At 44.0% G+C, this 14,500-nt stretch overlaps 1 protein-coding gene across 8 annotated transcripts in view; it reads left to right on the top strand.

The window, feature by feature from the left end:
* LOC134364527 (RNA-binding protein 12) overlaps window positions 1–14,500 on the top strand; it is a 34,881-nt gene that overhangs the window by 17,900 nt on the left and 2,481 nt on the right. For 5 of the 8 annotated variants that reach the window (XM_063080430.1, XM_063080441.1, XM_063080433.1 and 2 more), the window contains 12 exons: window positions 11,681–11,809; window positions 11,908–12,087; window positions 12,240–12,314; window positions 12,397–12,468; window positions 12,609–12,689; window positions 12,857–12,946; window positions 13,048–13,134; window positions 13,273–13,359; window positions 13,445–13,504; window positions 13,583–13,716; window positions 13,814–13,868; window positions 14,100–14,151. In XM_063080430.1, the coding sequence (XP_062936500.1) occupies window positions 11,681–11,809; window positions 11,908–12,087; window positions 12,240–12,314; window positions 12,397–12,468; window positions 12,609–12,689; window positions 12,857–12,946; window positions 13,048–13,134; window positions 13,273–13,359; window positions 13,445–13,504; window positions 13,583–13,716; window positions 13,814–13,868; window positions 14,100–14,151 (1,102 nt within the window). The remainder of the gene's footprint in view (window positions 1–11,680; window positions 11,810–11,907; window positions 12,088–12,239; window positions 12,315–12,396; window positions 12,469–12,608; window positions 12,690–12,856; window positions 12,947–13,047; window positions 13,135–13,272; window positions 13,360–13,444; window positions 13,505–13,582; window positions 13,717–13,813; window positions 13,869–14,099; window positions 14,152–14,500) is intronic. The other 3 variants (XM_063080443.1, XM_063080446.1, XM_063080456.1) reach the window with 1 other exon arrangement.

Genomic DNA, 14,500 nt, shown 5'->3' with positions numbered 1-14,500 from the left:
ATTGGATTGCGATGAGGGTGGGAGGGTGGCACAGTCTTTATACGTAACTCCCTTCTGTGGTGTGGCCTGTGGGACCAGCAAAGTCCCTCTGCTATAAATCTGGCTAAAGTGATGGCAGGATTAATGCAACTACTAACTGAAGTAAATACTGCTTTGCTTCTATGACTATTGAATTGACAGGTTGGAGTTGGAAACATCTGTTGCTTTCAAGCTTTTAGGACAATTTCACCTGAATATACAGCTTAACCATAGCTGTATCCCGTCCTAACAAGTTTTTGAGCAGTGTTGTGTACCTAGCGCTTATACATTGGTGAAACAGGAAGCAAAATAAGATGCCTGTTCTTCAAGAGTTTAGAGTTAAGTTACACAAGTAAGCGCTTAGTTGTACTCATATTATGTATACTCATGTAGCACAGGAACCAGATAAAGGTTTTCCTGGCCTATTGCTAACTGATGGTCAGATAGAAACAAGTGTAAACCAGTCTGTGACTGTAGTGTATTTTTCCTATTGTCAAAATCCTCGCTTTATTTCTCTGCTTCCCTAATGTGCAAATTCTGAAGAGCAATCCACCATAAGGTCTCCCAAGTATCCCAAATGAATTTATTCCAGTAAGGAGTAGGTACACTTGCATTATCAACAATATGTAGGTTTCCTTTCCAAGGGATTTGGTCTGCTTTTGTTCATTCACTCAGCAGCTTTTGTGCCACACTGGAGATGCACAAGTTTTTGGCAGTGCCTCCACCTGGAAGATGCTCAGGAAGGTGGTTCAGTACCGTTGTTGTCTCAGACATTCCACAGGTGATAGAGAAGCATTAAAAGAATGTTGGGGCAGGATGGGGGCAGAATTGACTACCCCATAGATGTTCTTTGAAAATTTTGGTGTAGAATACATTTTTGTGAGGTGAATTCTACCTTATTTGCAGTATTCATGCCTGGTATTTAAAAACTTCTTTTGATGGAGTGTTCAGTAAATGTGGAGTCCAGCATTTCCCCCCTTTCTGCTCCAGCAGTCAGACAAATAGGAAGAACGTGGTGGATGTAGAATTATTTTCCATCTGTGTGCAAGGCTAGTTAGTATAGGTCACGGGGAGAGGCCACATGAGCCTCACTGCTTTTTAGTGACCAGGTGGACTTCAGACTGGACTGGATTACAAGATGTGAGCTGTTGCTAAAATGGGTGGATATAGAAATCACATTCTCAGGGAATCAGGTTGTGGTTCTATTATTACTGTGACCCAGTACCTTTGGCCTCTGTTTTTTTTCCTACAAAATGGGATTAAACTAGATGATCTCATATCTGGTGTTAAGCTCATGTGATTCTGTGAACCCAGCCATTCTGTATTTTTCTGGAAATGTGTAGGACCTTAAACTAAAGAGAGACCAAGAGTGGGACTCAAAATTTTGGTCTGGCTACTGCTCTACTGCTTTTTCTTTTTCTTTTTTTTTAAAGATGACCAGTAAGGGGATCTTAACCCTTCACTTTGTGTTATCAGCACCACACTCTGCCATGTGAGCCACGGGCCGGCCCTTCTACTGCTTTTTCTAAATGTAGGAGAAGTCCCACACTACAGCTTGGGAACTTCAAAGGGTCTTCATTTCCACTTTTGGGGGCTGTTCTTCTTCTGCTAGTTAGATCCTCTGGAGCAGGTAGGCGCAGAGGCATTCTTCCTGGGTATCGCATGAACCAACAGAGTTAGACCCAAAGGTGCACTTATGCATTTGTGAGCCCTGAGAGGAGGAAAGAGTTGACATACACTGGGCACTTACTCTATGCCAGGCAGGGAGCACTTTTCCTGGTTGGCCTCACAATCCTCATAGTAACCCTGTTAAATTGGCATTATTATTCCCACTTTACAGATGGGAAAATCCAGGTAAAGAGAAGCAAAGTGACTTGCCCAAGGTCTCGATAATAAGGGGTGAACAGATTTTTCGATCATAGGTGCCTACATGACTCCAGAGGTAGAGCTCCCACCCTGACCCCAACTCTTCCCTGCCTCTCTCTGACTTTTGGGGAAAATATGGAGGCCACTGGCAGTAGTCTTCTATCCTGGATCCTGAGCCTGCTGGGGAAGGGGCTCCCACCCTGCTTCAATGCCTTTTCAGTTCCCCAACTGCAAGTATAAGTGGAGGGGCAAACAGCACTACCTTCTGGGAAGGCATCTCAGCCTCCACAGTCAAGCTAATGATTACAGAGTGGGACCCGAACTTACTTTGAAGTAGGCAAGTGGAAAGTTTGTGAAGGACAATCAGAGTCTCTGGACAGAGAAAAACTCCCATTCCAGTGTAGTCCTATCCTGCTTGAAGGCCATGTGTTTGCTTAGTTTGCTTCTTTCCTCATATCCAATTCTGTCTTCAAGCTAGATTTGCTTTTCTGAAAAGGTGGGCACAGGTAGTTAGATTTGTTCAACTTTGGATAAGTCTTTGGTGATGCTGGAGTTGGATCAGTGGCTCACAAATCTTTTTGACCTTCACCCAGTACGGCCATATGGGAAATCCTGTTGCCATTTTCTTTACCATATTTCCCACTTGTCACTTTTTGTGTGCACATGCACATTTTAAGCTTTGTGGTATTGCCAAATACTGCATGGCAGTCAGACTTAGTAGTATATGGATCTAAGCCAGACTTATCGTTTAAAGTTGTAGTTTATGAACACAATTTTAGTAGCCCTTAGTCTTATGTACGAATAAAGAATATATAGTGTTATAGTAAGGACTTGCATTCTTGGTTCAGTTTGTGACCTATGAGGAATGTCCTTAGGGTTGCTGATTTAAATTTAGAGAATCCCTGAGTTAGGGGGAGAAGCAGGGGTAAGAAAGTCTTGTCTACCTTCTCCATGTCACTTGAGGAGGCTGAGAAGGAAGGGAAGAAGAGTGGTGGTCGTGGTGGGCATAGTTTGTCTATTCAATCTGAATGGGAAAAAGACTATTGAGTGGTTGGTGTTCCCTCCATTGGGAGTCTATGGAGGATTTCCTGATTGGCTTTCAAGACTTGATCCAGCACCTGTGAGCTGCTCCAGCATGTCAAGGTAGGCAACAGGAGTGAGCATGACTTTGGTTTGTAAAGGAGTGATCCTGCCATCCAGACATTTTGGTCCTCTATTCCTTCTTGTGGCCTCTTGGTGCAACTTCTGTATCATTACCTAGGGTGGATAAATGGAAATGGGAATTGCAGGAAAGCCTTTCCTCCTTAGGCTTTTGGGAGTAGAAGAGGACAGTATTAACTCCTGAACTTGAAGGGCTGATGAACGAATTTCAGCTCATCTGGCACTGAATTGGATCCAGCTGGACCCAGGAGAAAAGATCTAGGATTTATGAAGAGCAGAGTTAGAACCTCCCAAGGCAGGGAAGGGGATGCAATAGAAAATGAGTGGGATTCCCTATCAATAGTGGTATGCTGGTAAACTGGCTAGCAGAGGGGAGGAAACCCTGACCTTTAGCATTTGCCCAATTTTTGTAGTTTTAAGCTTACCACATCCACCTTCTTACAGAATAATACTTAACAATGGGCTCCTGCAGGTTCATACAGGCCTGTTCCAGCACACGGTGGCAGACTTCCCTCAGGTGTTTTCAATTCCCATTATGTGCTCATGCCTTTGCTTTGTGGCAGGCAATGCTGAAACAAGCCTTTATTCTAAAGAAGTTTGTATATTTCGTTTAGGACAAGGAGTCCTTATGTTTTGTGCAGTAGTGTGAAGAACTACCCCCCTGCCCAAGCAAGCCCAGTTGCTGTTTTTGAGCACTCTTAGTAGCATAATCTACACCTGTTATTTCTCTGTTGTCTAATAAATTAGATTCAGAACCAAAAATAAAGAAGTTTGTCATTTAATTGACAGGCAAAGAACTAGAGAAACATTGACAGTATAATTGTGTGGTATGGATTGGCTATAGAAGCCCAGAGTAAGAAGTTGTTGAGTGCTGGAGAGATCATGAAAAGGGGACATATGTGAGCTAGGCTTGAAGGATGATGGTGATAATAGCTAATGGATGGTGGTAACAGTTCCAGACTGTAATAAATGTCTTGCACACATTATTTACATTACTTTTCAGAATATGTAATATCCCCCACTTTACACCTGAGGAACCTGAGGCTTAGTGTCATAGTAGCTCATTGTGGCTAGGAAGGAATAAGACCAATATTTAGAGCCTCGTCACTTCACTGCAGAACCCATACTCTTGCCCACTCCCTCAGATTTTTTTTGAATATAAGAAGGGAGGTTCTTCCAGAAGAGGAAGGTATTTACAGTCCAAAGTTCTAGATTAGGTGGAAGTCAGAATATTTTAGTTCCCCATCTCATTCAACCACATACAAGTATGTGGCCTTAGCCAGATCACATCTCTCTCTGCCTTGGATTGAGGGATTTGGATTAGATAATCACTCAGTTCCTTTTTATTCCTGACATTCTGTGGAAAAAATTACAAAAATGAGAATGAGTATGGCTTCTTTAAGGGATAGTGGGAGAATTTGCCCTTCCAGAGTTTGGGGCTTTGGAAATCACTGAGGTTGGTGATAGGGGTAAGCATAGGAAAGCAAATTACAAGGGGAAATGGAAGGGAGTGAAACTCCCAAGTGGTAGAAAGCAACGGTAGAAAAGGTTGGAGCTAGTACTTAGCTGTTTCTGTTTACAATTACTGACTAGCTTAAAATGGAAAGGTGAGGGTATTGGGAACATACAGAGATAACAAGCTCGTCTTTTGTGTTGGAGGTTCCTAGAAAGCTCACTTTTCCCTTGATGGCTTAAGCTGCAGGTCAGGGCTAGATTTGGGTCATTTCTGAGGGTCTTTGGGTTATCAGTCCTTTTCTAGCATTCGTTAATTCGGCAGAAATTAGAGCACCTGCTATGTGCCAGTCACTGGAATAGGAACAGGGCAGATCTGGTCCCTCCCCTTGTTGGATTTACAGTCTAGTAGGGGTAATAAATAAGAAAATAATTTATACATTTTGGTAGGTTTATGAGAAACTGGGTTGTATTGGGTTGGAATCAGGGAAGGTCTCTGACATCAACGTAGAGAAGAGATGGAGGGGATTGAGTGGAAATGGCAAGTCCAGTTAGACATTTACACACATCCAGGAAAGATATGGTTGACAGAAGAGTGTGCACAAAGATCTGGTGAGTAGTAGCCAGACCTCTCTTAAAAAAATAAATGATAAAATTCCGGACCTATCTTTTTTTGACTCACTTAAATGTGATGTTTAATATGGCTTTGTAAAATTCTAGTCCTAAAAAGGAGGCTGAAAATCCCATGAGGTTAATTATAATGGCACCACTGTATGAAAAATAAATGAGTCTGGTTTAAAGTGTGTTGCTGTTAGGCCTGCCCGTGGCTCACTTGGGAGAATGTGGTGCTGATAACACCAAGGCCACGGGTTCGGATCCCTATATAGGGATGGCTGGTTAGCTCACTTGGAGAGAGCGATGCTGACAACACCAAGTCAAGGGTTAAGATCCCCTTACCGGTCATCTTTTAGGAAAAAAAAAAAAAAAAGTGTAGCTGTTCAAGAGATGTGAGGACAGATGAGTAACAAACGTGAAACCAGGAGTATTTAATCACACAATTTCCAAGCAGAGGTAGGCTTGGAAGTAGATTTTAAAGGAGATAAACAAGATTTGGAAGAGATTAATCCATGAGTTATAGATAATTTAAAGGGAATATGGCTCAAAGTATAGAAAACTACAGATTATAAAAATTTGTTTATAAGGAGTTGGTGTTTCTAGTGAGAAAGAAAAAGGCAGATCTGTGAAAAATAAAACAGTATGGTAGCACAGGAAGTTATGACCTCTCAGAATGGAAGCCAGGCCACCTGAGTACCATCACATCAGTGAGCGTTCAGTCCCATATGCTGCTGATGCACACATGAACTCATGACAGTGTGGTTGGAGTTTGAGTCTGGATTCAGAAAAGAAACTGAAGAAGAATGGAATAGGACTAGCTGTGGGAAAAGTGGTGTAATGGTAATGACTTAAGAAATCTAGTACACCAGAAATCGAGGCTTAGCACAAGAGGAAACTCCTGGCCTACTCATGTATTTGGCCCAGGCCAAAAGCATCTCTCTGGGAAATCTTTAAAAAGTCATGGAGTGAGAAGACAGCAGCTCCAGTTCCCTGTAATCTCACCACCCCTAGATAACCACTACTACTGCTTTTGTGTTTCACAACATAGTCTTACCAGGGAGAGGACCTGTAATCCTCCATTTAAACTTTTCCCCAGTGTTTTATTATGAAAACTTGCAATGTGCAGAAAAGTTGAAAAACTCTACAGTGTGGGCCGGCCCGTGGCTCACTCGGGAGAGTGCGGTGCTGATAACACCAAGGCCCCGGGTTCGGATCCCATATACGGATGGCCGGTTCGCTCACTGGCTGAGCGTGGTGCTCACAACACCAAGTCAAGGGTTAAGATCCCCTTACCGGTCATCTTTTAAAAAAAAGAAAAAAGAAAAACTCTACGGTGAATACCCATATATCCACCATTTAGATTCTGCAATTTAAATTTTCCTTTTGTTTTACCATGTATCTATCCATTCAATAATTCATTTTACTTTTTGGTGCATTTCAGAGAAGTTGCAGGCATCAGTACACTTCACCCCTAAACATTTCAGTATGCCTTGAATTCATTATTTGTGCGTTTAATTTTGTAAAATTTACATACAATCAGATGTGTACACCATAAGTGTAGCATTAGATGAAAGTGACAAATGCACACACTACTGTGACCCACATTCCTGTCACAATATAGAATTTTCCATTCCTGCCTAGACTTCTCTCTGCCTCTTCTCAGTTAATACCTGTCCCTCCTCTGGGGGAGTGGGGAGGACAACCACTATTCTGAGTTTTTTCATCATAGATTAATTTTGCTTCTTCTAAAACTTCATAAATGGAACCTGTGTACTTTATCCTTCAGATTTATCCATGTTACAGATGTTAATTGTTTTTCGTTGCTGAATAGTTTTATATAGAAATCACAGTTTGTTGGGCCGAGCCCGTGGCGCACTCGGGAGAGTGCGGCGCTGGGAGCGCGGTGACACTCCCGCCGTGGGTTCGGATCCTATATAGGAATGGCCGGTGCACTCACTGGCTGAGTACCGGTCACGAAAAAAAAGACAAAAAAAAAAAAGAAATCACAGTTTGTTTATACATTCTCATTGATAGACACCTGGGCTGTTTCAAGTTTTTGGCTATTATTTATAAAGTTGCTATGAACATATTTGTACAAATCTTTGTGGACACAATGTTTTCATTTCTTTTGGACAAAAACAGGAGTGGAATTGCTCTTGGGCTAGGTGTTATGTTTGTTTTTCTGATAGGCTGCCAGACTTTTCTAAAGTGGTACATGTAATGCTTTAAACAATGTATGAATTCTACATTCTTGCTAACTTATGGCAGATTTTGGTCTTTTTACTTTTAGCCATGCGTTAGGTATGTGTCTCATTGTGGCTTTATTTTGCATTTCCCTGATGACTGATGCTGTGGATCACATTGTTTGCTTATTTCTTATTCATATATTTTCCTTTTTGAAGTGTCTGATCAAATTTTTTGTCCAGTTTTTGACTATTACTTAATATTGGGCTGTAGGAGTTCTGCACTTGAAATTTAAAGCTTAATTGCACAGGATTAGGATAGACAAGATTTACTGCTAGACATTAGTTCAAATGAAAAAGGCCTAAAGGTGTAAGTTGTGCAAAAGCACATTCACCATTCATTCAGCAAATGGTTATGAGTACCAGCTATATGCTAAGCATTAGTACTAGAGATAAAGAGATAATAGCCAGCTCTAGTTCCAAGATGCCCATAGTTTACCAGGGTAGACAGACAAAAGTTAGAATTCTGGTGTAGTGGTTTCAGTGTTAGTCACTAAAGGTTTACTTGAGTACCTATTATAGGGTAGGTACTGTTCTAGGTAGTGGAGATATAAAGAGAGACAAACCAGACAGTGTTCCTCCTCTAACAGCTAATATTTCTGGAGTGAATATAGGAGGAGGCAGATAGTGCAGAGTCCCTGAGATGGGTAATGACATTGATGTCATCTATATGTGGATCAGAAAGGCCAGTGTGACTGGAGCTTACTGGGTGGCTAAATGATTTTAGGCAAGTGTCAGGTCTGGCAGGGCCTTGTAGACCATGGTAAGAACTTTGGATTTTATTTTGAGTGTTCTGGGAAGTCATTCCAGAGTTTTAAGCAGAGAAATGATATGATCTGGTTTCTGTTTGGCTAATAAACACAGAAATGTGTGTGGTTGCAGAAAAACTGATGAGGAAATCATTGCAGTTTTCCAGAGGAGAAATAAAATCCTACCTGGGGAAGGTGGGCAAAGTTTCATAAAGGAATAATGTCATACCAGAACTTTGGATGACAAGACAGTTGCTAGGCAGGAGAGTTAGAGGTATCAGCATGTATGTGTTTGGTGAACCAGAAATAACTTTGGATGACTAGCTGAGTGGGTGCGTGAATGGCAGGAGGTAGGGCAGGTGGCAAACTGGGAAGGGCTTTGAAGGTTGATCTAGAGATACAGGATTACCATATTGTACAGCTACTGAATTCTGTGTAGATAGGCCTTCTGGAGTTGTGCAACAAGGTGGCCCTGCTTGCGAGTTTGGCTCTGGACCTAGGGCCATGGGCAGTTATACGGGGATTTTATTTAGAGTTGAGACTCTGGAAGCTGGCATCAAGGATGACTAGCTGGGGCAGTGCTAGGGAGGAGGCAAGAGACAATAAGGGCAGAAGTTAGATAGGAGTTGTTGAACTGGAAATAGAGGCTTTGGGCTAAGAATGAATAGTCAAGAGGACTTATGATTTGGGGGAAAAAGCTAATGAGGCCCTTTAAAAAATACAAAATAAACAATATAAAAAACTGACACAATATAGAAGAGTATTAAAGTACACTTACTCTAACGAACTTTAGAGTATGTAAAATTTTCACCTTCCCCTCTTCCAAGCTACCTGAAATCACATTTATTTGGTGTATCTTCCATTTTTCTGTGTGTATATTTATTTTATGCATATATTCAAATCTATTGTATGTATACATATACACATACAATTTTTTTATATACATATACAATTGAAGTTTAAAATGGACTCATCCTCTTACCACTTTTTACAACTTTGTTTTTTCATATAGTACTAATAATAATAGTTCTGCCTTGTTTTTTTTAGCTCTACTCAGCATTCTATTGTTTGAATATACCATAATTAACTTAGTCACCACTTAGTTGATAGGCCTTTAAGCTGCCTCAGGTTTTTCGCTATTCTAAGCATTAGTAAAATGAGCACTCCTTTTTGTCTCGGTACTGTACAAACACTGCCTCAGAGAACATGCGACCTGACAAGCACGGAGTTCAGATAGTGGCTTAGGGGAAACTTGTCCTGCTCCCTTGGGGGAGTATGTGTTCTGCTCTGGACCTCTCTTTGGGGAACCTCCAAGGGAGTGATCAGAACGGTCAGAAGTCAGCACATTCTAGGGTCAATAGCCAAAAGAACTGGGGGAGTTTCTCCAGATTTTAGCTGGTACTGTTCACTGCTCCCAGGTATCAGATAAGGAGGTGGAATAAGGCTTTCCTGTGGAGCTCTAGACTGGGGAAGAAGTAGGAATAATGGGTAGAAGTGATAATTCCACAAACTTGGGTCAGTTTGGGTAGATTTTATGGAGCTGTACTTTCTGACAAGTGGATTATAAGAGTGATAGGTTTTCCATCATTGGATGCATTCAAGCAGAGGCTGAGGTGCTATGGAGGTACATGAAAAGCAAGTTGAACTCTAAGAATCATTCCAACTTTGGTTGATAACAGCATTCTAGATGAAGACTATGAGGGGCCAAGATGGGGTACTTTGGTCTGGGTGGGGAGAAGGATTGACTAATGGTTAGTATAGAGAGGCTGAGGCTGGAGGCATTCCAGGGTATAGTGCTAGGAAGCCTGGAATGCTGAGTAAAGCCGAGTGAGAGATCTGACTTCATATGCACTCCTGGTGCAGAGGGTCATCAGGTGTATGTGCCAGAGTCTGCACAGGGAGAGTAAGGGGTCTGAGGATGATTGCTCTGGTGGCTGTAGGAGAAGGGACTTCACGGGAGTCACCATAGTGATACATGCAAGAGAATAATGTTTCCGGCAGAGGAAATGGGTGAGTTGGGGAAGCTTGGTGCTGCTTGATTGTAGGGGCAAGAAGCCAGTCAGTTTGGAGCTGGCTGGGCTAGGTCGTGGGGATAGAGATGGCCTTTTCATTCAACAAATATATTTATTGTGCTTGGGATAGAGCAATGAACAGAACAGGTAAATATTCCCTCCCTCACAGAATTTACATTCTAGTGGGAGAGACAAATTATAAAATATTAAATAAAATACATCTAATATGTTAGACATTGATAAATTCCAAGAGAAAAAGCAGGAAAGGGGTATATGATGTCAGTGGCAGTAAGGTCAAATTTTAGAGTGGCTAGAAAGGGAAAGCATTCTCCATAACACAGAAGATGATTTTAAATAAAGACCTAGAGGGAGAGAGATGGAGCAACAAGCCATTTGGATAATATGGAGGAAGAACATTCCAGGTACTGCAGAGGCTTTGGGGTAGAAACAAGCTTGGCTTTTATTTGAGGAATGGCAAGCAAGGTGGCTGGAATGGAGTGTTAAGAGATCAGGTTAGAGATATTTAGATCTTTCAGGACCGTGCAGGCCATGGTAGAGTTTGGAATTTTTTTTTTTTTTTTTTTTTTAAATATGACCGGTAAGGGGATCTCAACCCTTGGCTTGGTGTTGTCAGCACCATGCTCAGCCAGAGACCCAACTGGCCATCCCTATATAGGATCCGAACCTGTGGCCTTGGTGTTATCAGCACTGCACTCTCCCGAGTGAACCACGGGCCGGCCCTCAGTTTGGATATTTTCTAAGAGCGATAGGAAATCATTAGAGGATTCAGGCAGAGGTGTGACATGACCTGACTTATGTTTTAACAGGATCAGTCTGGTTGCTGTATTGAGAATAGCCTGTTGGGGTGGAGAGGGGGGAGTGAAGGTAGGGATGGTTTAGGAGAAGAGAAACCAGTTGGAAAGGCTAATGCTTTAAGCCAGGCAAGAAATTATGATGGCTTGGTCTGGGTAGCATCAGTGGAAGCAGGAGTTGGACATGAGCAGCTGATTAGAGGTTAGGAGAATCAATAGAGGGATTGTAACTCCACTCCAAGATATAGGGCCCAGGGTGAGTGGGAGGAAGAGACTGAGAAGCAGTATGTAGATCATAGTTGCATTTGGGGCAATGTTTTGGGATTGGAACTTGGATTAAGGTCTGATCTGGGACCAGTAAGGGGGTCAGAGAGTGAGAGTCATTGGTTTCTGCAAAGATCAAGGTTGGAATCTGGGTCTGGGCAGCATTGTTGGGATTAGGACCAATTTTAGGGTGAGGACTACTTTGGGGTCAAAGTTGTAGATGGAGGCTAGTACCCCTTTTCGACATCTTCTCATCATACACTGTACCAGAGTTGGTCGTAACCACCATCGCCTATGCCATTGAGCTTACCCAGGAGGTTGAGGGGTATGGAGGCTATAGGGCCTTCTCTTCCTTGGGTGTCATGGGAGTATATGCAGGCTCAGCTGTGCCTGGGTGAAGGCTGCTGGCCCTCCCCAGCTCTGGGACCTGCAGTAAGGGAAGGGTGGCAAAAGGTCCCTGGTGCTTGACCCAGCTCCTTTTCCCCCAGATGGCCCACTGTGTGACCTTGGTTCAGCTGTCCATTTCCTGTGACCACCTCATTGACAAGGACATCGGCTCCAAATCTGACCCACTCTGTGTCCTTTTGCAGGATGTGGGAGGGGGCAACTGGGCTGAGGTGAGGAGGGCCATAGACATTAAGGTTGTGGAGGGAGGCTAGGACTGTTTTGTGGTGGAGGATGTGTCACTGTGATGCTTATTGGCGTCTTCCCACAGCTTGGCCGGACTGAGCGAGTACGAAATTGCTCAAGCCCTGAGTTCTCCAAGACTCTGCAGCTTGAGTACCACTTTGAGACAGTCCAGAAGCTACGCTTTGGAATCTATGACATAGACAACAAGACACCAGAGCTGGGGGATGATGACTTCCTAGGGGGAGCTGAGTGTTCCTTAGGACAGGTATGTAGGGTCAGGGATTAGGATCCTTCAGACACAGGTTCTGTAAGAGGCTTATCAGACAACCCAGCGTGCCTGGAGGTGAGTGGGTGGGGGGCAAGCAGGACCTAACCCTGCCTGAGATCTTGAGGCCTCCCCACCTTGCTTTGCCCCAGATTGTGTCCAGCCAGATACTGACTCTACCCTTGATGCTGAAGCCTGGAAAACCTGCTGGTCGGGGGACCGTCACGGTAAAGAAGAACCCAGCAAGGGTGGGGGAGTGGGCTTATATCAATGAAGAATTCATGAGGTGATACAGTCTCCCCTACCTAGGTCTCAGCTCAGGAGTTGAAGGACAGTCGTGTAGTAACCTTGGAGGTGGAGGCCAGAAACCTAGATAAGAAGGTATGTCTGCAAGGAGACCCTGGAGATCCAAGAATTAAGGGGACAGGGTTGGTGTATGGGGAACAGGGGTGGGTGGGGAAATAGGGCTGGCATAGTGGTTTCTCCCTGAGTCTTATAATAGGTCTCTGTGGCATTGGCAGGACTTCCTGGGAAAATCGGATCCATTCCTGGAGTTCTTCTGCCAGAGTGATGGGAAATGGCACTTGGCATACAGATCTGAGGTGTGAGACCCCTGGGATTGGGTGGGGTGAGGTAGGAGAATCTCCTGGGGCTTGTGACTAGCAAGATTTGGAATACGGAAAAAAGAGACTGCAGGTAGGTAGGGAAGTGTGGCAGCTCCTCATGGGCCAGGCCAGAGCTCAAAGGAGGCCTTTCCCTCTATCTTCAGGTAGTCAAGAACAACCTGAACCCTACATGGAAGCGTTTCTCAGTTCCCCTTCAGCATTTCTGTGGTGGAGACCCCAACACACCCATCCAGGTGAGGAGCTTGCCTCCTGAGTGGACTGAGTGGGGGAAGAGAGCCTGGGGAGGGACTAGTCTCACCTGCCTCCTTTATATCCACACACACCTTCCCCTCAGGTGCGATGCTCAGACTATGACAGTGATGGGTCACATGATCTCATTGGTACCTTCCACACCAACTTGGCCCAGCTACAAGCAGTCCCAGTGAGTGCTGGCCCTGTTGAGGGGTGTTGAGGTGGACCTTGATGGCTGCAGCCCAGGGGAGACAGGGAGGAGAGGGCAGCTCAAGTCCTTGGCTGATGTTCTGGGAGTTTCCTACCCTAATTTTTCTCTCCTCACCAGGCTGAGTTTGAATGCATCCACCCTGAGAAGCAGCGGAAAAAGAAAAGCTACAGGAACTCTGGAGTTATCTGTGTCAAGATTTGCCAAGTAAGACAATGTAGCCCATGTGACCTAGGCTCTGATCCCTGGGCTCCATACCTGTCACCGTCCATGACCCTGGTTTCATCCGCAGGTAGAAACAGAGTATTCCTTCCTGGACTATGTGATGGGAGGCTGTCAAATCAACTTCACAGTAAGTTGCTTTACCAGAGTCAAGAGAAAAGGTCTGGGGCTCAAGGTGGCTTTCAGCTCTCTTCCTTGCTTCTCCCAGGTGGGCGTGGACTTCACTGGCTCTAATGGAGACCCCTCCTCACCTGACTCTCTGCATTACCTGAGTCCAACAGGGGTCAACGAATACCTGACAGCACTGTGGAGTGTGGGCAGCGTGGTTCAGGACTATGACTCGTAAGTAACAGGTTCTCTTGGCCATCCCCTCTCCCTACAATGCTCTGGGCGGACAGTTTCCTCATTGCCTCTTCCCCAACTCACTGTTTTTCCACAGTGACAAGCTGTTCCCAGCATTTGGATTTGGGGCCCAGGTGCCACCTGACTGGCAGGTGAGCTCTCTTTTCTCCCCTACGCCTGTTTTCAGTTTCAGGGTCCTGATTAGGGGGGGATGCAATGACTTACATGCTGCTTGGCACCCAGCTTTAAGGGGAGATGCAAGGGGGATGCATCCTTGCAAACTCAGGACTAAATAATTCTTATAGGAATCTTGATACATACCATCGTGCCCTTCTTAGCACAAAGAGGTGGGGGAAGAATCTTGTTTTCACTCTTGCCCTCAGGTCTCACATGAATTTGCCTTGAACTTCAACGCCAGTAATCCCTACTGTGCAGGTAAGTTTCCCCTTCCTCCAGTGTGATGCAAGTCTGTCTATACCTAGAGGGGAAAGCCTGTATGGGCAAAGAAGAATGGGGGGCAAATACCTGCCTCCATTCTCCAGAGGAGTGGATTTTAGAGCTAGGTCTCTGGAGTCAAATCTTTAACATGACTTGGGGCAAGTTGCTTTGCCTCCGTGTTCTTTGGTTTTGTAATAATGCTAAATATTGTAGGATATCGAATATTCAAGAGAGGATGTGAGTGAAGCAGTAAATTTGAAGCAGTAAGTGTAAGCACATAGTAAGTGTTCTCTAAAAAAACAGTAGCTGTTATATTATCATCTTTGCCTAGAAGCTCACAGGTACT

Source organism: Cynocephalus volans, chromosome 1 (genome assembly GCF_027409185.1).
Source record: "Cynocephalus volans isolate mCynVol1 chromosome 1, mCynVol1.pri, whole genome shotgun sequence".
NCBI classification, from domain to species: domain Eukaryota; kingdom Metazoa; phylum Chordata; class Mammalia; order Dermoptera; family Cynocephalidae; genus Cynocephalus; species Cynocephalus volans.
This window is presented reverse-complemented; position numbering and strand designations above follow the sequence as displayed.